This window comes from Hippichthys cyanospilos, chromosome 19 (genome assembly GCF_059441005.1).
Source record: "Hippichthys cyanospilos isolate Australia breed blue-spotted pipefish chromosome 19, RoL_Hcya_1.0, whole genome shotgun sequence".
Classification (NCBI taxonomy): Eukaryota; Metazoa; Chordata; class Actinopteri; order Syngnathiformes; family Syngnathidae; genus Hippichthys; species Hippichthys cyanospilos.
In genome coordinates, this window is record NC_142387.1 from 16,650,484 (window position 1) to 16,675,710 (window position 25,227).

The 25,227-nt window shown below is 66.6% G+C and overlaps 3 protein-coding genes across 17 annotated transcripts in view; 1 reads left to right on the forward strand and 2 right to left on the reverse strand.

The window, feature by feature from the left end:
* Positions 1-10: 10 nt before the first annotated feature.
* Positions 11-18,210, reverse strand: sugct (succinyl-CoA:glutarate-CoA transferase). Of its 14 annotated transcripts, none has more exons than XM_088401976.1 (15): positions 17,717-18,210; positions 17,446-17,497; positions 17,190-17,263; positions 17,046-17,131; positions 16,938-16,988; positions 16,525-16,813; positions 16,087-16,178; positions 15,858-16,001; positions 15,478-15,573; positions 15,339-15,410; positions 15,174-15,271; positions 14,614-14,716; positions 11,398-11,461; positions 9,791-9,849; positions 11-3,882 (listed from the first exon to the last, which is right to left on the reverse strand). In XM_088401976.1, the coding sequence occupies exons 1-15, from the start codon at positions 17,850-17,852 to the stop codon at positions 3,811-3,813; spliced, it is 1,488 nt and encodes a 495-aa protein (XP_088258102.1). In that variant the 5' UTR covers positions 17,853-18,210; the 3' UTR covers positions 11-3,810. The 14 variants fall into 14 exon arrangements, 11 of the variants coding, with proteins under 11 accessions (XP_088258102.1, XP_088258097.1, XP_088258095.1 ...); XM_088401975.1 differs by lacking the exon at positions 11-3,882 and adding an exon at positions 14,010-14,094 and having other exon boundaries at positions 9,654-9,849; XM_088401972.1 differs by lacking the exons at positions 11-3,882; positions 9,791-9,849 and adding exons at positions 10,911-11,152; positions 14,010-14,094.
* inhbaa (inhibin subunit beta Aa) lies at positions 3,758-8,170 on the forward strand. 2 transcript variants are annotated; one of them, XM_088401988.1, is made up of 2 exons: positions 3,758-4,695; positions 6,577-8,170. In XM_088401988.1, exons 1-2 carry the CDS (start codon positions 4,305-4,307, stop codon positions 7,350-7,352), a joined length of 1,167 nt encoding a protein of 388 aa, XP_088258114.1. In that variant the 5' UTR covers positions 3,758-4,304; the 3' UTR covers positions 7,353-8,170. The 2 variants fall into 2 exon arrangements, with proteins under 2 accessions (XP_088258114.1, XP_088258115.1); XM_088401989.1 differs by having other exon boundaries at positions 3,758-4,629; positions 6,454-8,170.
* Positions 18,206-25,227, reverse strand: part of LOC148408206 (melanoma receptor tyrosine-protein kinase-like) — a 10,619-nt gene continuing 3,597 nt past the window's right edge. The window contains exons 2-27 of the mRNA XM_088401957.1: positions 25,051-25,202; positions 24,726-24,933; positions 24,513-24,647; positions 24,378-24,446; positions 24,106-24,224; positions 23,893-24,034; positions 23,533-23,646; positions 23,147-23,273; positions 22,992-23,065; positions 22,821-22,911; positions 22,543-22,742; positions 22,345-22,477; positions 22,149-22,239; positions 21,924-22,081; positions 21,828-21,860; positions 21,617-21,761; positions 20,948-21,070; positions 20,761-20,859; positions 20,505-20,690; positions 20,276-20,431; positions 19,848-19,923; positions 19,630-19,776; positions 19,459-19,556; positions 18,953-19,081; positions 18,791-18,881; positions 18,206-18,698 (exon numbers count right to left, since the gene is read on the reverse strand). Coding sequence (XP_088258083.1) covers positions 18,412-18,698; positions 18,791-18,881; positions 18,953-19,081; positions 19,459-19,556; positions 19,630-19,776; positions 19,848-19,923; positions 20,276-20,431; positions 20,505-20,690; positions 20,761-20,859; positions 20,948-21,070; positions 21,617-21,761; positions 21,828-21,860; positions 21,924-22,081; positions 22,149-22,239; positions 22,345-22,477; positions 22,543-22,742; positions 22,821-22,911; positions 22,992-23,065; positions 23,147-23,273; positions 23,533-23,646; positions 23,893-24,034; positions 24,106-24,224; positions 24,378-24,446; positions 24,513-24,647; positions 24,726-24,933; positions 25,051-25,202 — 3,383 coding nt within the window. The 3' untranslated portion in view covers positions 18,206-18,411. The remainder of the gene's footprint in view (positions 18,699-18,790; positions 18,882-18,952; positions 19,082-19,458; positions 19,557-19,629; positions 19,777-19,847; positions 19,924-20,275; positions 20,432-20,504; positions 20,691-20,760; positions 20,860-20,947; positions 21,071-21,616; positions 21,762-21,827; positions 21,861-21,923; positions 22,082-22,148; positions 22,240-22,344; positions 22,478-22,542; positions 22,743-22,820; positions 22,912-22,991; positions 23,066-23,146; positions 23,274-23,532; positions 23,647-23,892; positions 24,035-24,105; positions 24,225-24,377; positions 24,447-24,512; positions 24,648-24,725; positions 24,934-25,050; positions 25,203-25,227) is intronic.

The following is a 25,227-nucleotide window of genomic DNA, read 5'->3' on the forward strand; positions in this document are numbered from 1 at the left end:
GAAAAGGCGCTCACGATTTGGGAATTTTATTGCTTAGATGTGGGAATTTGGGGAACGTCAACAATCGTTTCCAGATGTCCCGAATGAGTCGAAGATTTGGTTTGCAACTCGCGGCGGTTTGATTTGGCGGAGAAAAGTGGAAGCAGTCGCAAGTGACGGCATCATAAAAGCAAAAAGATGTTGACACGTGCGCTTGCCGCAGAGATCGGCGCTACCGAGCCGAGACGGGAGTCGCGGACTCGGGAACGAGCCCGGCCCTCTCGGTCGGCTGCGCAACGTGAGGCGGACGGGAGCAGTTCGTCGACGTGTCCTCTTGATCTCGTTGACGATTCGTCAAGGGCCCGGGCGCTCCTCCACGTCTGCCGCTGGCCGCATTTGATATCTCCGTCCGCTTTTTTCCGCTTCTCATTGCTTTCTTTTCTTCTGCCGCAGGGGTGTCCGAGGCCGGTCCCGTCCCCGAGGGCCGCTACGGCGCGCGTATTTGGCATTCGGGTCCTTAGTCAGACGATGGTTGGAATCGGGCGTGTCGGAGGAAGGAAACATCAAAAGATGGCTGCCTCGGAGGACGCCCGGGTGCTGCGGGGTCGGCCATTTCCTCTCGGTCCATTCTCCATATTTTCTCTCGCATCTTGGACTTTGTCTTCAGCGGCCACCCCGCGCCTTTTATATGTCTCGGCGCTACGGGATACCCGATTCAAAACGCCGAGGCGGCGATCCGGCTCCTGTAGAAGCTCGCCGACGGTCGGCGGCGGCCGGGGGACTCGCCAAAGCCCCCCGGGGCCGCCGTCGAAAAGCCGGTCCCCTTCCGGGCTCGAAGACCGCCTCGGCCGCGGTACCCGAACCGAGCCGCGGCCGACGGCTACGACCTTAGCATTTTGGGCAAAGGGGGCGCGGCTTTCCCGGGGGCGGATCCGGCTTCCCGGTACCGCGAAAGCTTTTTAATAGCGAAGCGAGGAGATTTCACGCCGGAAAGTATGGCCGCGGAGGCCCCCTTCGACTGACTCCGAAGATGAAGGGCGAAGCGCCGGTGACGGGGCGTCGCCATAGCTACGCGCGCCCGGGCTGTACGAGGCAGCGTCAGAGTTCAGGTGAAGTTCACCAGCGAGCGTATGTAGGACACGCACGCACACACGGAGGTCCGCCGGGAACCGCGAGCGCCTTGCCGGAGCGTTTGAAGCCGCGCGAAGCGTCGGGCGTCGCGCTAATGATGCTAATGATGAGGCCGATGATGATAACGAGCTTCCCGGGGCGAGGCGTCGCCTTCATCCGCGCGTACGGGGCGGGTCAAAGGTCAGGCGGGCGGGCCCTTGAAAGTTTTTTTTCGCCGGCGGCGTCCGGGCTTCGGGAGGAAGTGCGTTTGAGGTGAACGGCGCGCGGCTTTGGCGCCTCCGCCGCTGTCCTGACTCGACTCCGGGGTTCTGATGCGAGCGGGCGGCGCGACGGCCGCGTTCACCTTAAACAACACCCAAACGCATCGATGCGTATGAATAATTCATAGAGCGCGGCCGGCGTAAACGCCGGAGGCGCGGCCCATCCGAATCCAATCGCCACGTCCTCGTCTTTGCTCGCTCTCCCCTCGGCCGGCCCTCATCAAGATTCCCCGCGCCGCGCGGCGACGGCGCGCGCGCGCGTCCTCACATGACTCGGCGCCGAGCGAGCGAGCGGGCCGTCGCCTGTGGACGTCGGGACCGGACGCCGACCGCCCCCCGCTTTGAAAGGCGAGGTCCGCAAACGCGGGGAAGCCCGACCCTCGGCGGCAGCTCGCCTTCGTCTTTCGCAGCCGAGAAAGCGAAAGGCCGGGGTCGGCGGGTGGAGCCCCTTCTTTTTGAACCGTTTCCAGGTCCGGGAACGGCAACGAGTCGCGCGCCACGTAGTCGCATAAGCGAGTTCCGCGACGATGGCGACGGATGACGCGGCCGCCGAGGCGAACGACGCGCGGCGTAAAATTTCCACGCGAGCCTCGCTCGCTGACGAAAACACGAAAAGAGGCCAGCAAGTTTGCTTTTCTCACTTGAAACCTTAGAGCAAAGGCCAACTTTGGTGTCAACGGAGGCGACCCGGCGGGACGTTACTCAGTAATGCCCATTTCAAAAAGAATGAAAGGGCTGCTGGCAGAGCGCGGCAGAAGAGCAGACGCTCCGCGGCGTGCGTGCGAGTTGCGGAGTCAGACGTCGTCTGGAAAACGCAAAGTGGAAAAAAACAACAGGAAAAAACCCCGTCTCCTCCGACGCGGAAGGCGGCCACGATGACGCGCACGCATTTGACTCAGAGGGGGAGCGCGGGCCCCGGACCCGTCCGTGATGTCACGCGTCCGACGCTTTGACGAGCCGAGCGAACCGCCCCAGAGCGGCGCCGAAACGCTCGGAATGGCGCGACGACGACGTTTACCGGCGGAGGGTGGCCCTCGGTGGCCCGGTTCCAACTATCCCGGACGCTAGGGCGGCGGTCTCTTCCGCCCCCCGACGGCTCGGGAAAAAAACGCGGGGTTCAAAGCCTGAGAAAAAAGCGGCGGCTTTTGGTCTGGGATTGAAGGCAATGGGCGGCGCGCTCAGGGGGACTTGAACGCCACACTTGTGGATGCGCACAAAAGCGAATAAGAAGTCAAGCGGCGTGGACGGGAAGAGGACGTCGCACCCTTGACCGGAGACACGAGCTGAGAATGTTTGGCTTTTTCGAGAAATCCGGCCAATGCTGAGTCAGAACGCGAACGCGCGCACGCACGGTAGCCGTGTTACAGGCGAGGGGCGCGGCGAGCAAGCCCCGCCCCCTACCCGCCGGCTGTCTCCCATCATTTCCTCGTCCTGTTTGGACAGGGGACATCTGGCGCGCCTTCGCTCAGGTCACGGGCTTTCCCCCGGCGCGCGCGCGCAGCGTTATGGTATTTGCGGCCCCCTCCGTCACGCGGCAACGCGACACGCCGCGGCGGCGGGAAGCGCCTCGGAAATCCCTGGCCAGCGCCCCCGACGTCCCCAGAAGGTTGCGCGTGCAGAAATTGTCCAATGCCGCCGCCCCAATTCTGAAAGGGAACCGAGCGACCGAGCTAAGTGGAGCGCCGTGACGTGAGAGCAGACTTCTGCTTTTTGTTTTCCCTTCCCGGGGATTTCAAAGCGACCGGAGGAGTTCCTCAGATGCGCTGCATGGGAACCCGTCACAAAGTGCCCAAAATAGACACCGCGGTCGCAAGAACCACATCAAGCTCCGCGCCGAGGAGCGGCCCGACCGTCCCCGAGGGCCTCCGGAACCGGCCCTCCACGCTCGTTAGGGGTAGCCCGGAACTCGCCGTCGGTCCTACCCTGAAAACCTCAAAGAAAACCTTTCGCGGGTCTTTGGCGCCGCACTAGAAAATCCGCCCGGGACCGGCCTCGGACGCGGCGCGGAACCTCCGACGGAACCCTCGGCTTGGAGATCCGGGACTCGGCGGCCGCGTCGCCGCGCGTTACCAAGAGCCGGGAACCTCCGACGGGCCTTCCGAACGGCCCCGGAACCTCCGCCAAGACAGCGGGGCCACTTCACGACTCCGACAGGCCTTTGAAAGCGAAATAGCCAAGACGCCCGAGAAATCTTAAGAAAAGCTTAAGAAAACCGGCACGGCGTCGCGAACTTCCGCGCGGCCCGCAAAATCCCGAGCGAATTTGCAAGCGTTCAGACGACGTTTCTTGTGACCGAGCCGCCTCCGACCCCGGAAGGGTCCGAAACGCTGCCGGGGGGCTTGGGGGGCTTGGGGGGCTTGGGGGGGGTGACCGAGCGCATCGTCTGGCCCCGACGTAGACGGAAAAGACTCGTCGGCACGACGTCAACGCGGGCCAACACTCACGGCCGTGTCATGAGGGAGTTCAAAGCGGGGACCGCCGTGCGCTTCTGGGGGGCTGGGGGGGGGGGCTGCTGGGAAAGAGAAGCAGAGAAGGTAAAAGTTGAGTCACAAAGACAGCACGAGTGAGAGCGGGAGGGGGAGGGAGCGAGCGAGGGAGTCTGGCGGCCGGGGACGAGTGCAGCGCGGCGAGGAGAGAGAGAAGCCAGCCAGCCAGCCAGCCAGCCAGCCAGCGAGCGAGGGAGCGAGCGAGCGAGGGAGCGAGCGAGCGAGGTTCCGCCCACCCAGCCGAAAGCATTCAACTAGTGCGCCGAGGATCATTCAAGGATCAGTCAGTCGGGAGCGTCGGCAGCCAGCGGCCGCCGCCGGGATCGTCTCCGCAGCCCCAGCCCTAGCGCCCCAGCGCCCTCCCGCCCCAGCCAGCGCCCGCCTTTTCGCTGGTCTACGTCGGGTCCCTCGCCGAGCGGCCGGAGCGCCCGGGACGCCTTTCCTCGCCATGTCCGCGCTGAGGGCGCTGAGCGGCGCCGTCCTGCTGCTGCTGCACGCGTGGCCGTCCTCCTCGGACCTGCCGCCCCCCGGGGCCGAGCGCTGCCCCGCCTGCGCCCTGGCCGGCCGCCAGGAGGAAGCGGCCCGGCGCGAGGTGGTGGAGGCCGTCAAGCGCCACATCCTCAGCATGCTGCACCTGCAGGCGCGCCCCAACATCACCCGGCCCGTGCCCCGCGCCGCCCTCCTCAACGCCCTGCGCAAGCTGCACGTGGGCCGGGTGGCCGAGGACGGCAGCGTGCACATGGAGGGCGAGGCCGGGGGGCGGGGCGCCGGGGGCCCCGCTTCCCCCCCGCCCGCCGAGGAGCGGGACGCCGCCGAGATCATCACCTTCGCCGAGCCCGGTGAGTCCGCGTCGAGCGCGCCGTCTGGCGCCTTTCCCCCCGCCGCCCCGCTTTTGGTCGCAAGCGTACGTTTGGCGAGCGCCCCTCCGTCTCCGGCCGCAAGCGGCTACTTTTTCCCCCGTGGCCGCGATCGGGTATCTTACTGTTGCGTCGGCGCGCTATTCTCACGGTCCCGAAGGTTGCAAGACGCCCGCGCCGCTCTTTCGTAAACGTGTTCGGTCGGCGCCGAAGGCAAAACTTCTAAAAAGCGCCATCTTACAGCATGAATACCTGGCTCGCGGTCCCGTATCCACGCCGCCAAGGTATCCTGTTCCGTCGTCGCGGGCGCGCCCCGCAGACGGAATAAACAGAAAGCCGGCCGTTGGCTTTGATGACTTTAATTCCTTTGACGCGGTCCGACTCTCCCGAGTTTCAGCGGGCTGCTCATCTCCAGCTTTTTTTTTTTTTCATTCGCGCACATCTGCTTTTACTTTGGAAAACAACCAGCAAAGCGCCGTCCGGAAAGGAATCGTCATCATCAATTTGTCTTTGCGCATTTTCCGCGCCGTCAATTTGAAACGATATCCTCGCCCGCCGCTCTTGAAAAAAGGAGCGGAAATCCGAGCGAGCGAACCCTCGATCATTCCTCCCCCCGAAGAATCATGGAGCGACCGCCAAAGTAATGGCGACTCGCGGTCGCGCCGCCGCAAAGGCGCCGCTCGCCGCGTAGGGTCGGCCGCGTTCCCCCGGCGGCCGGGCCGGGCCGGGCCGGGGCGCGAGCTCTCAAGCGGCGGCGGGCCGGAGGCGGCCTCGCTCACCGCCGCGCGGGGAGGTTCCGGCCTCGGAGGCGAGGCGAGGCGGGCGAGCTTCGGCGCCCTCCGGCCATCCCTCGCAGTCGTCCGAAAAACGGCAGAGCAGAGCGCCCCGCCCGGTTCGCCCGACCGCGCCGCGCCGGAGCTTCGATCCGCCCCGGAAAGACCGATGCGCGCTCGGGGTTTGGTCCTTCGCTTTGTTGGGCCCGCCGCCCGGGACGTTTCCCTTCGCGTGCGCAAAGGCATGTGGCGGCAATAAGGCCCGCAGGGCGCGCCCCAACTATGTCTGGGCCGAGGCCCGTCGAGGAGGGAAGGCGCTTTTCATGTGGCCGGCCGCCACACATGGAAGCCAGCCGGCCAGCCGGCGTATGGCCGCCGCCGCGCCAAAACAAGAAGGCGCGAGGACGACCCCGCGCTTGGCGTCGACGTCGGCGGCGCAATCCAGTTTCCGTTTCGAGGTGATACATTTCAAGTTTGACTCAAGTCCCGCCTTCCGCTCCAGGGAGCGAGGGACACCCGACTTCCCTCCCCCCCGATCTCTTGAAAGGAGCAGTCCAGAACCATATTTTCCCGACGGCGCGTTTTCAAAGCATTGCCGATATTGCTGATGGAAAATTGACGCGCCGTTTATGATCTATTGCGCCCCCCCCAAAAGAAAACATTTGCCCCCCGCTCATGTTAAAAATGTGCATTCAATTGCCTGTAGTGAAAGGATATTTAACCATTTCATCCTCCAAAATATTCAAGCAGTAATAATTGAGGTGCGACACGGAGCAGCTATATCTTGACTGATTTTAAGAAAAAGCTCGAAATGTTTTTTTTGTTGTTTTTTCTTTGACGAGAGCGCCGCCGCACCACCTGGTTTGGCATCGTCCCTTTAAAGGGGCGAGAGCGAGGCGAGGGCGGGGCGAGGGCGGGGCGAGGGCGGGGCGAGAGCGAGGCGAGGGCGGGGCGAGGGCGGGGCGAGGGCGGGGCGAGAGCGGGGCGAGAGCGGGGCGAGCCGGCGGCGCGGTTACGACCCAAAGTCCCGCCGGCCATCGGGGCGCCGGAGTTTGCCGGCCGGGCTCGGCTAACCTCTCCCGTTTGGCAGGCGCGGCCCGGGACACGGTGACCTTCGTCCTGTCCAAAGACGGCGGCGGCGGCGGCGGCGGCGAGGCGCCCCTGGTGGAGCGGGCCCACGTGTGGCTCTTCCTGCGAGCGGCCAAGAACAACCGCGGCCGGGCCAAGGTGGCCGTCCGCCTGTTCCGGGACGACGTCCTGCTGGCCGAGAAGACGGCGGACACCCGGCGCGGCGGCTGGCACGCCTTCCCCGTGTCGGCGGCCGTGCGGGCGCTCCTGCGGGGCGGCGGCGCGGCGCTGAGCGTGCGGGTGTCCTGCCCGCTGTGCGGCCGCGCCGGCGCCGCGCCGGCGCTGGGCGCCGGTCGGGCCCCCGCGCGGGAGCAGTCGCACCGGCCCTTCCTGATGGCGGCCGTGCGGGCCGAGGACCCGGGCGAGGCCCGGCGCCGCCGCAAGCGGGGCCTGGAGTGCGACGGCAAGGTGCGCGTGTGCTGCAAGCGCCACTTCTACGTGGACTTCAAGGACATCGGCTGGAACGACTGGATCATCGCGCCGGGCGGCTACCACGCCAACTACTGCGAGGGCGAGTGCCCGCTGCACGTGGCCAGCATCACCGGCTCGGCGCTCTCCTTCCACTCCAACGTCATCGGGCACTACCGCATGCGCGGCTACAGCCCCTTCCAGAACCTGCGCTCCTGCTGCGTGCCCACCCGCCTGCGCGCCATGTCCATGCTCTACTACAACGAGGAGCACAAGATCATCAAGAAGGACATCCACGACATGATCGTGGACGAGTGCGGCTGCTCCTAGGGCGACCGTCGGGGGGGGGGGGGGGGGGGACAAAAACCCTCGCCGCCGGGCCGGGCCAAAACCGCGCCGCGCTCGCGACGGAGCGCCGTCCCGCCCCCTTTTCCTTTTGTTCGCTCGCTCTCGGAAACGCGGCGGGGAGGAAGAACCGCGTCGCCGTTGCTCGGACCGAACTCGGCCGCCGGAACCGAACGCTCCTCCGTTGCCGCGGTTACCGTGTTCCGATGTTTACCGTCGCCAAATCCGTCAATAATATTCTCGCCGCTACCGATATCGCGGACGCCGCGCGTCGTCCTCGGCAAAAGGTTTTTGCACTACAGCCGGACTCCGGCTCGCCGGTCGGACCCCCGATGCCGCCGGCTAGCCCGGCCCGGCCCGCCAAAGCGGTAAACGTTGGCCGGCTCGGCTCTCCCTTCGCTCGGACTTCTTTTCGGACACCAAAGAGGCCGGCGCGCGCCGAGGCGCCCGCCTTCCCCGCTTCGGAGCTTCCCCGCTTCGGAGCTTCCCCGCTTCGGAGCTTCCCCGCTTCGGAGCTTCCCCGCTTCCCCGCTTCGGAGCTTCCCCGCTTCCGTTTCTCGCACGACAAGGACAGAAAAGAAAAGGCCTTTGCTCGGCGCGCCTTTGACTCGGCCGCAAAGGCGGGCACGCACGCAAGGAGGAGGAAAAAAGGTTTGCGTTGTTGACACTGAACGAGGACGAAGAATAAAAAGCCTATTTTTTATTCTGTAAATATGGAAATTGTGGCTTTGATGTACAAATGTGCTCGTGACATTTCTGATCTAATTTATTGGACTTTCCTGCTTCACATTAAAGTTTCAAACAACAAAGGCGAGCGTCTGCGTATGATTACGTGGGACGGAAAGCGGCGGGCGGGCGGGCGGGCCGGGCCGGGACGGGACGGGACGGGGAGGCCTCGGCTTTGACTCCAAACGCGGGGACGGGGAAACGGGGGCTCGGATCGGATCGGATCGGGCCGCCGACCTCCGAGCCCGCGCCACGGCGAAGAGGCCCTTTGGCGCGATCCCGGCCTCGCCCTCGCTCCCCCTCCCCGTCAGGGTGAAGGCCGGGGCGCCGCGTCGCGGCAATCCGCTCGGTCGGCGTCCGGCCCGGGAACGTCACGCTCGAGCCGCGCGCTCTTTTTTAATTTCCTGTTCTGCTCAATTTACTCAGCTTGCTCAACATAGGATTAGCGCTTAATGGGGAAGGAAATGACAACACGCGCGCGCGCGCGCGGAGCGGCAGACGTGACCTCTCGCGGCCTCGCGCGTCCCCGTTTGGCTCGGCAAACTTTCCGCCGTTGGACTTTGTCGCGGCGGAGAAAGCGCCGGCGTCCATCTGGGCGCGCGCGAGCGGGTCAGATGGTCCGTCTAGACACGCCCGCGCCACCATCAAAGCCTGCGGCGGCCCGTCAGATCGGGGCGGCGCGCCAACACGTCCCGCCGCCGGGCTGACTCACGCGTCAAAGCCGTCAGACGCTCGCTCCGTTACGTTCTCCTCCGTCCGCGCCGGCTCCCGCGCGCGCAAAGAGGCCGACAAAGAAAAGGCGCGCGGCGGCGGCGGCGGCGGCAGAAAAGCCCCGGCGCCGGACCGGAGGAACAGGCGGCGCCCGGTCCCCCGCCGGCGGAAAGACGAGCCGGCGTTTCCGGCGGGAGCGCTGAGTCACTCTGGCTGACCCGCGCGTGACTCGCGCGTCTGGGAAACGCATCGGAAACGTGCGCGCAAACTTCACAACAACTCTGGGAACTTCCTGCGTCACGCCTCTCCCTCCGCGCGTCCGTCCGCCCGCCCCGCTCACCTTATTCCAATGCTTTTCCTCTTTTCCAAAGTTTACTTTTTAACCGAAACCAATTCAACAAACCAAAACATTAGCCGTTACCGTTTTTATTGAGCCGGCGCCTTGGCAACAGCCGCGCCAAAGCGCGCCAAAGCGCGCCAAAGCGCGCCAAAGCGCGCCAAAGCGCGCCGCGCCTCGGCCACAGAAACACACGAGAGCGAGGACAAGAGGGCGCTCTGAGAGGGCGCTCCGACAGGCCGCCCCCATCCCCGGCAAACGCGCCGCCCGCCATCCCTTCGGACACGTTGGCCGTCCCCCCATCGCTCGACGCCGACGGCATCGTGTCATTTACGAGGCGTAAACAAAGATGATGAGTCACGAGGCTGAGCGAGCGCAGCTGTACGGCGACGGCCCGCTCGCACACGACGTAAACATGCGCGCGCCGCGGCGCCTTTCCTTTCTCGTCGGGGCGAGCGCCTCGGAAAAAAACAAATTGGAAATATGGGGCGGGCTCCCCGGAGGACGCGTTCGTCCGCCCCGCCGCCTCCGCGACCGCGAGCGGGCCGAAAGGAAAGCCGCCCCGAAAAAGCCCGCAAGAGCGCGGGTGACCGGACGAAGGGCGGAGTCCCGCCGGAGTCCGGCTCCGAAAAAGGCAAGAGTGACTCACCTCGTCATCAAAGCGCAACGCTCCTTCCCGCGACCCGGCCTTCCCCGACGCGCGCGCTCCTACAAAAGAAGGGCGGGCGGCAGATGAGACTTGAATCCGTTTTGCCGCGAGCCGCGCCCCCGACGGACTCGCCCGCCGGGCGAGAGGGTAAAGCTTCCGGGCCCCCGCCCGCGCAAACGAGGCGCGCGCCAACCATTCGACGGGAGCGGCTGGGCCCGGAGGATCAGGAAGATACGCCTTTGAGAAACCTTCGCTTTTGTCGGGACTCGTCGTACGTCTCGGCGCCGCCAAGATGGACAAAGGTCGAGGACGGAGGCCGGGTCCTCCCGGAGGCTCCGCAAACAACCGGCGGATCCCTCCGCTTTCCTGTGAGGACGGCCCGTCGCCACGGCGACCCCGAGTACACATCCTGTCCGGACCGGGCCCAGCAGGTGCGCGCGCTAATGCGAAGCGCAGCTGGCGCGGCCGCCGCCTCCCTCCCTCGCTCGCTCCCTCCCCGCCCCCCTCCCCCGCTCGCTCGCTCGCCCCCCCCCGCTCTGTCTCTCCCCGCGGCCGACGCCGGGAAGCCTTTTCCAGGGAAACTCCCGCCGGACGTCATACGAGGGAGTCCCGGCCCCGCGCGCGCCAAGCGCCGCCGCTTCCTTCTCGTCTTCCGCACGAAAGCCTCGCGGAGGCGGGGCCGTCCAAAGGGAAAAATGCAACGCGACGCGTTGTTTCGATAGCGGTCAAAGAACAACTCGGCGCACCGAGCGCGGCTTCCGACGACTCTGTCTTTCGGATTGGACCGGACCCGTGCCTTTTACGCTTTGGCAATTTCACGTCAGAGAAAAGGTCAAGCTTTTCCCGGGAACGTTTGCTCGAGCGGAGACCGCTCCGTTCCCGCCTACTCGGCGCGGTTCCGACCTTCGCGCGAAACGGTTCGCGGTCGGGAACTTTTGCGCGGCGGCGGGGCGGAAAGGGCGTGCCTTTCTTTCGCCGGGAGAATCCGGACGGGCGCTCGAGCGCGCGGCGCCGCCCCCCGCTTTGATTTTTTTCCAGCGGCCTCCGACACGAAAGGGGCACCGACGTCACCGGGAAGCAAAAGGGCGCCGGCTCGCGATAAAGCGGCGGCGATAAAAGGTCCGGCTTCAACTTTTTTAATGAACGTTGGGTCCGAGCAAGGAGAAGAAACGCCGGCGGCGGGCGGGCCCCGGGGCCGTCAGCGGAGCGGGTTCTGGGCCACGGCCCCCGAGGCCAGCAGCTCGGCGACGGCGCCGTCGTCGTAGCCCAAGGTCTCCCGCAGCACCCGCTCCGTATGCTGGCCCAGGAGGGGGGGGGGCTCGGCCGGGGCGCGGGGGAAGCCGCCGTAGCGCACCGCCGGACCTGAAGGACGAGCGGGCGTCGGCGTTCGGCTTTTACGGCCACTTCGCGATGGCGTCCGCGCGACGGCTCCTCCGAGACGGCGGAATTGGGGCGGCGTCGGAAGCTATCCCGGCCGGACTCGCGCTGACCCGCGAGGACGCCGCCGGCGTAAAGGCGCGGCCAAAGACGACGGCGTCACGCCTCCTCCTTCGTCTTGGCCGCGACCTCCTCGTAAAGGAACCCTTTGAGCGCGTGCGAATACTGACCGGGCACGATGATGCGTCCGGCCGCGGGATGCGTCATCTCCTGCAGGAGCCCGTTGTGTTTCACCTGCGACGCACACGCAGACAAGGATGAGAATCGGGCACCCCTTTCCCCCCGGCCCGTTCGCATCCTTCCCGCATTCCAAAAGACACCCCAAACCGCCCCATATTGCGGCCGGGGCCTACCCGCACGCTCGCCTATCGCGTTCATTCTTCGGCGAGGGAAAAGAAGCGGCACGTTGAGGGAACGAGGCGGCCCGAGCCCAACCGAGGCAACGATCCAACAGCGCCGGCCGGCGAGACGGAGACCGGCTTTAAAAAGCCAGGCCGGGCTTTTTATTTTTTCGAGGTTGGTTGGGCCGAGAGCGACCACGACGTGTTGGCGCCTCGCGCCCCTCCGCCCCCTCCCCCTCGTCGCAGCCTTTGAAGCGGAGCCGGGCGCCCCCCGGGCCCGCTCTTACATCACGCCGGCGCAACATCAAGGCGCGCGGCGGCGACGTCGCGCAACATCTGAGCCGGCTTCGACCCGGCGCTCCGGGTTTGACCTGGCCTATCAAAGCCCGCGCGCCGAGCGGGACCCCCGGGCCTCCCGCCCAAGAAAGCAAAGCGTCCGGGCGGCCTCCCTGCCCCTGCGCCGGGACTACCGGACTAGGCGCACACTTCCGACGGCTTTTCTTATCTCCCGCGGAGACGGAAGGAGACGCTCGAATCGAAGTCTCCGCTCGGAGCTTGAACCGCTACTTCGCCGGCCGCCGTGGGAAACTCGGAAACAAAATCGGACATTTGCCTGTCGTGTGGGCGCGGGACTCCGACGATCCGAAAGCATTACGGCGCCGCTCTCGCTTCTAAACGCACTTCGATCCATTTGAAAAAATTGCAAAAACATTGACGACCTATCACCTCGCCCGCGTTACGGCCCGCGCCGCCTTCTGGCGGGGAACGACGGGGGCGCTTCGCCCGAGAAGACGCGGCGGACGGGCGGCGGGGCGCAAAAAGCCGCGGGCGAGCCTTCGCTACGGCGGGCCGTGCGGCCGAGCCATCGCTAGGCGGGCCGTGCGGGCGGCGTGACGGGCTTAGCCAAAATAGAGGCTCTCCTTTGTCCGCCGCTCTTTGTATTTTGGTATTTGAGCTCGTTAGCAGCTGGCAGTTACATAAAACACCTTCCAAAGCTCCCAAAATAACACGTCTGCTTTTGTTCGCCGTCTGTTGACGCCGTCGCCCTTTAATTGGAGCCTTCTCCATGGGAAAGTATGCAGACGCGTTTTCGTTTCATCGCGCGCCTTCCTTCCTTCCCGCCCGCTCTCCACGGGCGTTTCCGGGGTGCCCCCCCCGGCCTTTGTTTTCCGAGGAAAAAAAAAGCGGGCCGGCTGGATTTGACCGCGCAAAGGTCAACGCGGAGCGGCTCGCCGGCTTTCGCTCGCGCGATGGAGTGCGGCGGGGGGAAGGATGTTTTCCCTCGCGGAAGAATGTCTCCTCCAGCACTTCTCCACCAAAAACAAAGTCATTCCTCGGCCATCGGTCACGGCGCCCTCGGCGCTCCGCGAGCGACGGGAGACGATCGATCGGACCCGCGCCCCGGAGCGACGGGAGACGATCGATCGGACCCGCGCCTCGTCGCCTCGGCCGCGGCGGACAGAGAGGAAAGAGGAAAAACGGGCGGCGCGGAGGAGGAGGAGCCGAAGGAGCGGCCCCATTCGCTTTTCGGCCTTTCCCCCGGAGCGGCTCGGCCGAAGACGCGAGGCGAAGCCGGCCCTCGGACCCTATCGCCGAAGCCCGCGGCTTCAGGGTCCGCTTCCCGAGCGGGGCTTCCGGCTGGCGGCCGCGTGCGACGTACTGATGGAGAACTTCCTGCCGGGATTTGGCCGGAGGCCTCGCCCGCGACGTCTGCGGGGTGTCCCCGCGAGCGTAAAAAAAGCCTCCTCGCCGGCGCCTGCCGTTACGAGAGGGAAAGCAAGGCGAAGCGCAGGAGGCCGTCGCTCGCGGCGGGAGCTGTCGTCCGCGCGAGTTGGCGGAGGGGCCACCCGAACGCCGCCGGCGGCGGAAAGGCGCGCCGACCTTTCAGGCTTTTGCACAACTCTACGCCAAGCCGGTTTGACGGCGCGCTTGGTCCCCCCGCTCTTTTTTATCCCTTCCGCGACGGGGGAACGAGGAACGACGAAGGCTCGGGGGGGGGGCGCTCGCCGCTCAAGGGGCCCTTGAGCCAAAAGGCTCTAGCCCGAGGACGACGCGGGCTAACTCGCCGGAAGCGGCGTTTGACGGCAACTTTGCTTCGTCGGACCGTCTTTCAAAAGGCGGGGCCGGTCACGGGTCCGAGAGCCGGCCCTCGAGCGGGGTTAGGGTTAGGGTCAACTCGCTCGTTTAGCCGCGCGGGGAAGGCGGCCGATCTACGGCCAACTTCCACTCGGGATTTGTTTAGCTTTGGGCCGGCATAAATCACCGGCGCCGCCGGCGCTCGCTCGGGATATTAAAGCCATATTTAGCCGCATATTTGAGATGACGGCCGGCGCTCGTAAAAGGCAGACGCCGACGGCTCCCGAACCGAGGGAGGGCGACAAAGTCCGACTTGCTGCGAGGTCCAAAAAAAAAAAAAGCTGATTATTGCCTTTGCCGCTCACCTGTTTGGATTACTTTCTTTCTAGCGCGGAGGCAAGGCGAGCGGGCCTCGGCACGACCGCCGCGGCGGGAAAGGCGCGAGCGAAGCTGAAGAAATGGAAAAAGAAAACGGAGGATGAAAGCGGAGGGCGGGGAGCCGAGCGCGAGAACGCCGCGGCCAACGGTGACGCCAGAGCGGGACGCCGGCCAAATGACTTCCAGACTTCTTCTCTGGGGCGGCCACGAGAAAAAGGGGGGGGCGGGGGTGCGGGCGGGCGGGCGGGCGGGCGGGGAATCCCTCCCTTTCCCCCGGCCGGCGGAAAGCGCGGCCGGCGGAAGGTGGCCTCCTGCGCGCCCGGCCCCGAAGGCGGCTTGAAAAGCGGCGGACGCGAAGACGATCCTTTTCCCATCTGCGCGCCGGCCTGGCGCTTTCCATTCCCACGGGCGCCCGACCTCCTCGCCGAACGTTCCGGCCGGGTCCGAATCCCGGAAGCGCCCGCTTTGATCGCAAATTTGCCCCGGCGTCCCGAGGCGCGAGACGGACCAAAACCAAGCGAAGGAGGCGGCGAGCCGGCGGGAGACGGCGGAGAGCGAGCCCGGCGAGGCGCCGGAGCCTCGCGCGCTCACCTGAGGCTGCGAGAAGACCTCGCGCATGCCGTTGATGGGTCCGACGGGGACGCCCGAGCCTTCGAAGCGTCTCAGCCAATGGGCCGTGGTCTCTTGCAGAAACCTGGCCGACGGGGGCGGGGGTCAGGGTCGCGCTCGTCGGCGTAACTCGAGCTAGCTCGGCGCTAACCGGCGAGCGGAGGGCTCGACAAAGCGAGGAAGCGCCACGCTCAGACGGACGACGGCGACGCTCGCTGCCGACTATCCTCTGAAGGAGCTCCGTCACCACAGTAGCAATGAAAGCTTTTGCTTGGCGCCATGCTGAGCGCCGCCCCGGCGGCCGATTCAGGCGCCGCAAGGAGCCCCGGCCCAAAACGCTTCACGCCCGTTGCGACCGTGGAATGTTTTCGGCCAAATTCGCGCGCCACTTTCCTTGACCGCGGTCCTTTTGAATGCGCTTCGGAAGTCAAATCTGACTTGACTTGAAATTCGCCCGGAAGCAGGGCCACGCAAGAAACGTGACAGGCGAGTAACAAACAAAAAAACACAGGACCCCCCCCAGGGGGGGGGTCTGCGCGTACCTCTGCTCCAGCGCGCGCACCAGCCCTTGGCGGTTTTGGACCCGGAGCCGGTTGCTGGAGTACTCGGGCCGGCGGCCGAGTTCGGGAAGCCGCAAAACCTGGAGGGACGCCGAGCGTTACCGGAGGGGCGCGCGCAACGCGGCGCGCGTCGGGCCGTCGACTTACTTGACACATTTTGAGAAACTGCCCGTCGTTTCCCGCCGCGACCACCACGTGACCGTCTCGGGTTTTGAAGCCCTGACGCGCACCGGGAATGAGGCGGAGGAGAGCGCCGGGCAAAGTCGGCGGGGGAGGCCCGAGCTACCTGGTAGGGGACGATGCTTTGGTGGGCCGTCCCCCGGCGCCGGGCCTCCTCGCCGCAGTTCAGGAAGTTGGCGGCCACGTGGCTGAGGCACGACACCTGCCGGTCAACGACGCGCCGATGGGAGGCCCGCTCCGTCCCGCGGAGAGGCCGCGGAGAGGCCGCGGATCGCGCGTTTGCCGTTAGGAATCGGGCCGGCCCCGACGCGCCTTTTCCTTTCGCCCGCCAAAGCTTCGGGGACTCGCCCGCTTCCCGGCACAGCAAAGCCGGACTTCACGCCGGTATGAATTTGCCAGGCCGCGAATATCCACAGGTGCGTTGGGACTCCCCGAGGCGGCGCTCGCTCTCGGGGCCGGTCCGTCGCGTGCGCGCGCGCGCGCTACCTGAGAGGACAGCAGGTCGCAGTCGATGTGGGCGCCCCTCCCCGTGCGCCGGCGGCTCAGCAGGGCGGCCAGCACGGCGCCGTGCGCGTACAGGCCGGTGGCCAGGTCCGTCATGGCCACGCCGGGTCGGACCGGATCGCCGCCCTGCCGGCGCAAAGGCGGGCGGCGGGATTGGCGGGCGGCGGGATTGGCGGGCGCCGGCCGGCGAGCGCCGCCGCGTCCGACCCACCTCCGAGCCGGTGACGTGCATCATCCCGGACTCGGCCGAGGCGATGGAGTCGTAGCCCGGGCTCTGACTTCGGGGACCCGTTTGCCCGTAACCTGCGCGCGAGCGGGAGGGTGACGCCGGACGCCGCATCCGAGGGCCCATCTTCAAACTCTTTCGGCGCCGGGCCTTAAGCGCCAGCCCATTTAGAGATCGACTCGCGTTCGCGCGCCACGTGCGGCTTTCCCCCCCGAGGCGAGCGACGCCCCGCGTCGACGTCGACTTCGACGGGCCCCGCGTTCAAACGAGCGCGTCTGCCCGTTCGGAAGAAAACCGAATCCTCTCATTGGCGCGCAAGCGAGCATCTCAAAAGGAGGGTTCTCATCCCCGGCCCCGAAAGAGGTCGAAGATGGGCAGAGTCGCGGGCGGGCCGGGCCGGGACGGGCCGGGCCGGGCGCGTACCTGTGATGGAGCAGTAGACCAGCGCCGGGTTGGCGGCGCCGAGCCGGTCGTAGCCCAGGCCCATGGCCGACAATTTGCCCGGCAGGAAGTTCTCCATCAGTACGTCGCACACGGCCGCCAGCTGACAGGAAAACGCGAGGGAGGCCCTTGGCAACGTACTCGACAACGACGCGCAAAAGTTTGGGCTCGCTCGGGGAGGCGCGGCGTTTTCAAAGGGCGGACCGGTGCGGGAGCCCGGTCCCGGAGGGCCGGCGGCCTGCGCGCGTTCCGCTTCATTTGAGCGGGGCGGCTTGGAGAGAGTGGGGCGGAAAACGCGCCGGCCCAACGAAACGGAGCCGAGGCCGGCAGAAATATCCTTCAAAGTGGGCCCAAACTTTTTCAAGCGCTTTGTTGGAGACGGAGGCGAGAAGCACCTGGCGGACCACTCGCGCTCCTTGGGGATGCTTGAGGTCCACGGCGACGCTCTGCGAGACAGCGAGACCCGTTGAGGGTGGGGGTCAGGGCCGCTTCGCCGGCGCTACCTTTTTGTTCCGGTTGACGCTGAGGAAGTAGACGCTCTCCGAGCCGACGAAGGGGGGGCCCCACGCTCGGGCGTCGTCGCCGGCGCCTGCCGCGAAAGCCCGTTTTCCCGGATGCGGGCCAAAGGGACGCCGAGGGTCACTCACCCGCTTTCTCCACTTTGATGACCTCGGCGCCCAGGTCTCCCAGCAGCATGGTGGCGAAGGGGCCGGCCAGGACTCTGCAAAGGCGCGTCACGGCGCGTCACGGGCCAGCCGGGATTCGCATTTGCAAGCTTCCCCCGGGGGGGGGGGGGGGGGGGGGGGGGGGGGCTAGGTGGGCTCTTTCCGCTCATTTGCAACTTCAGCGGGGGAGCTCGTCGAAAGTATCTCGCGCTCGAAAGGAAGCGTTCCGAACGCTTACCGGGTCAGGTCCAACACTCTGACGCCCTCCAGCGGCCGGCCGGAGTCATCGCCTGCAGACGGAGCGCGCGTCAAAACAGGCACGGAAACGTCTCTCTTCGAACGACGGGGTTGACTGGAATCCTCCTCGTTGAATCGCTTCAAACGAGGACCCCGCCCGAACGTAACGGACACGGTTACGCGTTCGTTCCGAGTCGAAAGAACGGGACGCTCTACTGCGTTAACGAGCGGCCGTTTGGCTTCGAGCGAGCCGTCGCGCTTCGCTACCTGACCTGTCGCGCTTCCTGAAGGACGCCGAGCCCGCGCCGGCCGAGGCCGAGGCAGAGGCAGAGGCTGAGGCCGAGGCAGGGCCCGAGGCAGGGCCCTAACCCGCCAAGCCGGCCAGCGCACGCCCCGGAGCACCGTCATAGTCTGAGCGGACGGCGACTGTCGCGCGCTCGCGGCTAACGTCGACCGGAGCGCTTCCGGGGAGGCCCTGTGGCAGCAGGTCTGCCATGTTGAATGTGGCAAACGTCACGTCCGCCTTACTACGGAAACTCTCCTCGTCAACGTTTATTATGCGACCAAAACACTTGTGAAATCAATAGGGTGGGTTGCTTGCTTTTGCTTCTATTCCAAACTACATTTGGGTAGGACAAGACATCAAAAAGCACGTGACGTTTCCACACCCATGACGGCGTACAACATTCAAAGTGCGGGACGGTCTGGCAAAGGATTCGGCCTACTTGCTTTTACCCAGTAAGAAGCTCTTCTGTAAGTCCTTCATCGGTTTAACCTTTAAAAACAACGATATCGGCGCACGCTTCTTCAAACCGCGCGCCGCAAGGACGCGGATAAAGAGCGAGGGGCGCTCGGCCCATCGGCCTCCCGACGCGCCGGCCGTGCTCGTCGTCATCTTCGGGCTCCCCTTTTCTTCGCCGTCTTCTCCGGTTTAGGACGACGAAACGGGCCGCTTCTTGCCCGCGCCCTAGCGGGCGGAGGCCCGCGGTTCTTCGCTCAATCCCAGGTACTCGCGGTTCCGGGCGGCCGGCGGCGGGAAGGGATCGTCGGACCCGGGCAGGAAGTCGGCCCGGTAGTCGGGGTTGTCCAGGCTGGCGGCCCGGGGCAGCGAGTTTTGCGCCGTGTTCAAGTATTCGGGTCCCTCCTGACTTCGGAGCGGGACGCCGCCCCAAAATAGGCCGGAGTCTTCGTAGTTGGGGTTGCGGAAGTCCGAGCGCCCGCCGGCGGCCCCGCCCTCGGCCCGGTTCACGTAACCTGCGGCCAACGCGCGTGCGTTCAAAAGTGGGATCCTTTTCCGCCCCGCCTCTTGCCAGCACGCAAAGAGACGCGCGCGGGCGCCTCTTTACCGTGTCCGTCCGGGCGCCGTTTGTCCAGCGCGTTCCCCGTGGGGTCGCTGATGTAGCGCATGGCCAGGCTGTTGCCTCGCGCCGGATGAGCCTGCGCGAGCAAAAGAGGAGGAGGCGTCAGCGGCCGCGTCACCCACCCGGCGCCAAAGGAAGGCTCCGTACCGCGGCGGCGCAGTGGTCCGAGCCTCCGTGGGGCAGCAGGTACTCCTCGGCGTCCACCGCGTCGTCGCCGTCGTCCGAGCTGAGCAGGCGCGAGTAGAACCTGCCGTCGGACGGGCTGGGCGGCTCGCACTGTCGCGCAGAACGGAAAGTCGGAATCCGCGACGCCGCGCAAAGGCCGGGCTTCGACTGTCTCCCGTGCGTTTCGGAGCGCCGCCGAGCGGAACGAGTATCGCGACGAGGAACGGCGCCGGCGACGCCGGCCGGGGCAACCCCGTTTTCTCCTTTGAAAATCCCGGCCGAAGATTGGACGTTTTGTCTTTCTCGCGGCCGGGATCGCCGGATGTCCCCGCTCGACCCCAAGCGGCGTATTGGACGAGCGGATGGGAAGAAAGGCGCTTCTTTGCGGGGAGGGATTGTCACCGAGGTACGGGAGCGCGGCCGTCCATTCCGAATTCCAGAAATGCGGGCGGCGCCTCGAGGCAAACGTCCGCGTGCGCGCGACCTACCTGCAGGACCAGGTACCTGCCGGGGTCCCGCGCCATCTTGGAAAACTCCACGATGAGCTCCCGGAAGCTGGGCCGACTGGACGGGTCGATCATCCAACCTGAGGACGGCGGTTTTTGAAGCCCCTGTACTCTGCCGGAGCGGACGGAAGCGCGAGGCGGCTTTTGGCTTACACTTGACCATGAGCATGTAGACGTCGATGGTGCAGACGGGCGGCTGCGGCAGGCGCTCGCCGCGCTCCAGGAGCGAGGCCACCTCGCCGGCCGGGACGCCGTCGTACGGCTTGGAGCCGAAGGTCATCAGCTCCCACGCCGTCACGCCTGCGGCGGGGGGCCACTCCCGTGACGCGCGGACGGACGGACGCGCGCGGGCGGGCGGGCGGGCGGCTCACCGTAGCTCCAGACGTCGCTCTTGTGCGTGTACGTCCACTGCAGGATGGACTCCAAGGCCATCCACTTGATGGGAACCTGAGCACAGGCCGGAGTGAAAAGGAGCTCCGCCCCCCCCAAAAAACCTCCGCCGCGCAGTTCCCCCTTCGGCCTCGGACATCCGTCGGAGACGTCCCACGGAGGGATCGGGGGCCCCCGCAAACCCGCCGGCGCCCGCGGTTCCGCCCATTGGGCCGACGGGCCCTCGGCTCGGGACCCGGGACCCGGGACGCGATTTGGGCAAAACGGGGCTTAGTCTCCCGAAAGCGGACGCGCGCGGCCCGCGGGCCTCAACTTCGCTTTGTTGTTCCTTCATGGAAAGGCGCTATCGCGCTCGCCGCCAGGGGGCGCTCCCCGCCGGTAACGACAAAGGCGCGTTGGGCCGCCGCACCTTTCCGCCGTCGGCGTGGTATTCCTTCTCGTCGGCGCTCAGGAGTTTGGCCAGGCCGAAGTCGGCGATCTTGACGTGGTTGGGCGTTTTGACCAGCACGTTCCTGGCGGCCAGGTCTCGATGCACCAGGTGGCGCTCCTCCAGGTAGCTCATGCCCTGCCCCCGGCCGGCCGGCGAGTCAGCCCGGGGCGCGGGTGGGCGGGCTGGCGCCGAGGCGGCCGGGCCCTACCTTGGCTATCTGGACGCACCAGTTGAGCAGCCACTGAGCGCCCACGCGCTCCCGGTGCTGGCGCACGTAGTCCAGCAGGCAGCCGTAGGCCATCAGCTGGGTCACCAGCTGCACCGACGACGTCAGGCAGATGCCCAGCAGCCGGCACACGTGCGGGTGCTCCACGCTGGCCATCACGTACGCCTCCTGCCCGCGCGCGCCCGCGTCAGACGCGCCGCGACCGAGGGAGGGGGCGGCGGCGCGGCGCGGCGCTCACGTCCAGGATCTCCTTGTTGGCTTTGGGCGAGGTGGCCTCCCGGAGGACCTTGACGGCCACCGGGATTTTCACGTCCTCGCCCTCGGGGATCCACAGGCCCTGAAAGGCAGCGGCCTGCGCTCAGACGCCGAGGCGCCCGCTTGCCCGCCCGCCCGCCCGCCCGCCCGCCGCCCGCCGCCCGCCTCACCTTGAAGACGGTCCCGAAAGCTCCGGAGCCCAGAACCCGGATCTTCTTCAGCTCCGTCTCCTTCAGCATCCTCAGCAGGGCCTGGTTGGGGGCCTCGCCGCTGGGGGTCAGAGGCTCCACCAACTGCGCCGCGCAACAGCGTTTCCTTTTATTTTCGAACCGGCCATTTTGGAGATACCGGTATACTCTAGTTGCACACGGTCGAAACGGAGAAGAAACAAGTTTTCCGCCGTGCGCTAATCGCTTCCTTCCTTGCGCCCGTTGAGCCTTTTGGCTGGCGGGAAATGAAAGTTGAGACTTTGAGGAGGTTGTTTTAGGACAAATCTCCAGTCGGACATCTCCGCGGATGGGAAAATTCAAGCTGTCGTCACTAACTCCAAAGTCATTTCTCCGACATGAGGCCGCGCGTTTTTGTGAAAAACAACTTGTATAACATTTGGCCGAATTTCTGCCACCCCGTGCGTGTCGTTGGCGGCTTATAGATTTGATATGAAAAGACATCGTTCCAACTTTGATTTAAAAACAAGCAAAACAGAGGCTTTAAGGGTTAGGGCTCATCGAGCCATTGTGTTTGAGCCGACAACCTGTGCCGATGAACTTCCAAGTCGCAAAAGCAAAAGCGGCGGTCCGTCAACACCCGCGTTTGTGGTGGGGGGGCGCCGGGCGTACCTCTCTCTCCTGAAGGAGGCGGCGCGTGGTCCTCTTCCTCTTGACTTGGCGTCGGCGCAGCGCCACCAAGACCGCCAGCGACAGGAGGACGAGGAGCAGGAGGCCGCCGACCACGCCCGCCGCCAGCGCGGAGTGCCCGGCGACGCTGAGGACGCAACGCAAAGCGCCGTCAAAGCGCTGGGCCTACGCGCGGACGGCGACGGCGCGCTACCCGTTGCATCCCGACGTTCCCGGCCCCGTGCACCTGCAGACGCACGCGCACGTTAGCGGAGGGGAGGACGGCGGCGCCGGCGCGGGCGGCCGTTACCCCTCGCTGCAGTTGCGGTGGCACGAGCGGCAGCGGCCCCGGCCGTCGGCGTACTTCCAGATGGTCACGTCGCCGTCTCCCATCACGCCGTGAGGGCAGCGCGCCACGCAGTGGGGGCCGTCTTGGACGTGGGCGCAGCGGGAACACTGGTCGGGACCCTGGCGAGCCACGCGTATGCCCCGTCACGCTTAGCCGGGGGGGGGGGGGGCGCGCCGCCGCACGCACCCGTCCGCGGCAGGTGGGCGCGCCGTCCGCGGCCAGGCACTCGGGGTGACACTCCACGCAGCTGCCGTTCAGCGCCACCTCCCTGGGCTCCCTGCGCCCGCGGGGGACGGGAAACGGACACGTCCGCGGGGGAGAAAGAGTCCCCGTGAGCGAGCGCTTGACCCCGAGCGAGACGGCGGCGCCCGAGCGCTCCTACCCGTCCAGCAGGTTGCAGGAGGCCACGCAGCGGCCCTTGCGCTCAAAGCGGCGGCAGGAGACGCACATGGCGGGCCCCGGCCCCCAGCAGCCGTCTTGCGAGCACAGCGGGTCGCACGTGCGCTCCTGCTCCTCTGCGCCGCCGGCAAAAAGTCAGGCGGGCCCGCCCGGCCCACACGGGCCCAAAACCCCAACTTACGGCAGACTTGCGGCGGCGCCAAGTTCCTCAGGGTGACGCTTTGGTCGGCCGAGCGGAAGAGGCGCGTCCACTGCTCGCTGCGCGTGTAGCACAGCTGGGGGTTGTCCTTCAGCGTCACCCGCCCGGCGCTGACCTCCTTCAGGGAGCGCAGACCCAGCCAGCGCAGGTTGGGGGCCCTCACCACGGCCAGGCTGTGCTGCCTGCCCGCGCGGGCGCGGCCGGACACGGACGTAAGCGGGACGGGCGCGAGCGGGCGGGCGGGCATCGGGCTCGCTTACGCTCGCGTGGTTCTGCCCCGGATGATCTCCAGGTTCTCGAAGACGGAGAGCGACGTCAGGTTCTCGGGCCAGGCCTGGATCAGCAGGAATCCTGCAAGGGCGGCGACATGCCCAAACGCTCCCCGGCCTTCGGCGCCGCCCCGCCCGCCCGCCCGCCCGCCGCGGGGCTACCTGTGATTTCCTTGACGGTTCGGAAGTATTCCAGCTTGGCCGGGTCCATGGGAGGGATCTTGTAGTGGGCGTCCCTGCGAAAAAGGGCCCGAGTCAACTTTCCCGCCGGGTTAGGACGCGTCAAACGGAAGGAGGGCTTTTGCCGAAGGCCGCACCCGCTGAAGGAGGTCTCGATGAGGAAGATGTCGCCGTTGATCTTGGTGCAGTTGCGGAAGGACTCGATGTTGGAGGCGTTGACGGCGATGCTGTTGACCAGGGCGCCCGCGCCCACGCCGTCGCAGGCTGCGCGGGAGCACAAGACAAGCGCCGGGCCCTCTTAGGCCACCGCTCGAGCTCGACCGGGGTCGTATGTACGAGCTAGGCGGCGGCGACCGAACTGGAACTTGGGCGTCCGTCCGACGAACGGAGAGGGGCTCGCCGGGCCCACCGGGACTGACATTTCTTTACAAACGCGAGCGTCCGGGTCACGGCTTCCGCCCCGGGCCCAAGTCCAGGTACGCCCCCGCCGAGCGCCGGCTCCTTTTCCCCGCTTCCGTTTTACCTTTGGGACAAGCTCCTTCGCAGGGGCGACATCGCTGCACGCCGTCGTCGTCCACCTCGTACATGCCGGCGCCGCACGTGCGCACGCACGAGCCTCCCGTCACCACGTAGTTGCCTGCGCGCACAAAAAGGCTGTGGCTCACATGCGCTCGCGACGGTGGTCGCTTTCAAGGCTAAGCTTTTTGAGCCCCGTTCGTTTCCCATGTCATACGTGCCGTCGAAAACGCAGGGGGAACTCGGGGGCTTTTTCCCCACGCGTCTCGACGGGCCCCAACTAACCCTGCCCCTAACCCTCGGGGATTCGCCTCCGCCGGGGTTTGCCGGCTCGCGAGCGCATTAGGTCGGGACGTCCCCGACTTACGCGGGCAGGCCTTGACGCAGGCGGCGCCGTAGGTGAACTTGGCGTTGGGGTTGCTGACCACCTGGTGCGTCTTGGGGTCGTAGAGCTTCTCGGGAGGGCAGGCGTCCTTGCAGGTCCCGTCGTCGTTGAACAGCCGGCACGCCTGAAAGCGCGGCGGCGGCTCGGTCAGGCGGGGGCGGCGGCCCGGAACCGCCCCGCCGAGCGGACACCCACCAGGCAGTCTGTGGCGCGGGGGCCCTCGCAGCCGGCCGCGCAGTGCTCGTTGCAGCAGTCGGCCGGCTTGGGCCCGCGGCACCTGCGGCTGCACTGCTGGGCGCAGCGCAACTTGCTGACTGCAAAGCGCCGCCCGGTCAGCAGAGGCCCGAAAAGGGGCTCCCTCTCCCGCTCGCTACCCGGCCGGAGCGTCCGGGACGCTCGCTCGCGGGCCACTGGAGGGAGTCGGCGCCGGCGTCGGGGTACGCGCGCTCTTGCATTCGCGGCCTTACATTTCTGGCAGTGTTCGGCTCCCGGCGCCCAGCACGAGCCGTTGACGCAGGCGCGATGGCAGGGCTGGCCTGCGCGCGACCAGAGCGTCACGCCGGAGGCGGCGGAGGGCGGACGTAAGGGCGCTCTGCACTTACACTGGCGCGCAAAGTCGTCTTTCTTGAGAAGCATGCTGGGCAGGGCGGCGGCGTCCACCAGGTCGCCCCACTGGATGGAGTCCACGTTGCACAGCAGGGGGTTGTGGCTCATTTTGACTCCCCCGCGAAGGATCTCTGAGGGCCGGCCGGCCGGCGCGCGGGCGCCACGTCAGTCGGCGGCGGGGGTTAGGGTTACCGGGCCGGGCCACCCACCCGTCAGGTTGCTGAGCTGCAGCTGCGCCAGGCCGCCCGTGAAGTTGAGCGCGGCGGCCGAGCGGTTGCGGTTGTAGTTGGACATGACCAGCAGGGCGTACTTGCCCTCGTAGAGGCTCTGTCCCCGGATCAGCCTCAGGTTGCGCAGCGGCACCGTCCGGGCCTCGTTCATGGCCACCAGCACGTAGCCGCCCACCTCCTGGACCGACTGCCGGACGGGGAGGGGGCGTCACGCGCCGGACGGGACGGGGGCGTCACGCGCCGGACGGGGAGGGGGCGTCACGCGGCGTCCGGCTCCTCCCCGCCTCCCTCCCACCCTCCCTACCTGCAGGAAGGACAGGTCGTGCCGCTCCAGCGTGTACGTCACCTCCAGGTTGTCCAGGACCACCGAGCAGTCGCTGTACATGCGCAGCATGTTGTCGTAGTGGTTCTGCCGCGTGCCCAGCAGCGTCAGCTGGTTGCTCATCCCCTGGCACACTGAAGGCCGAACCACAGTCGCCGA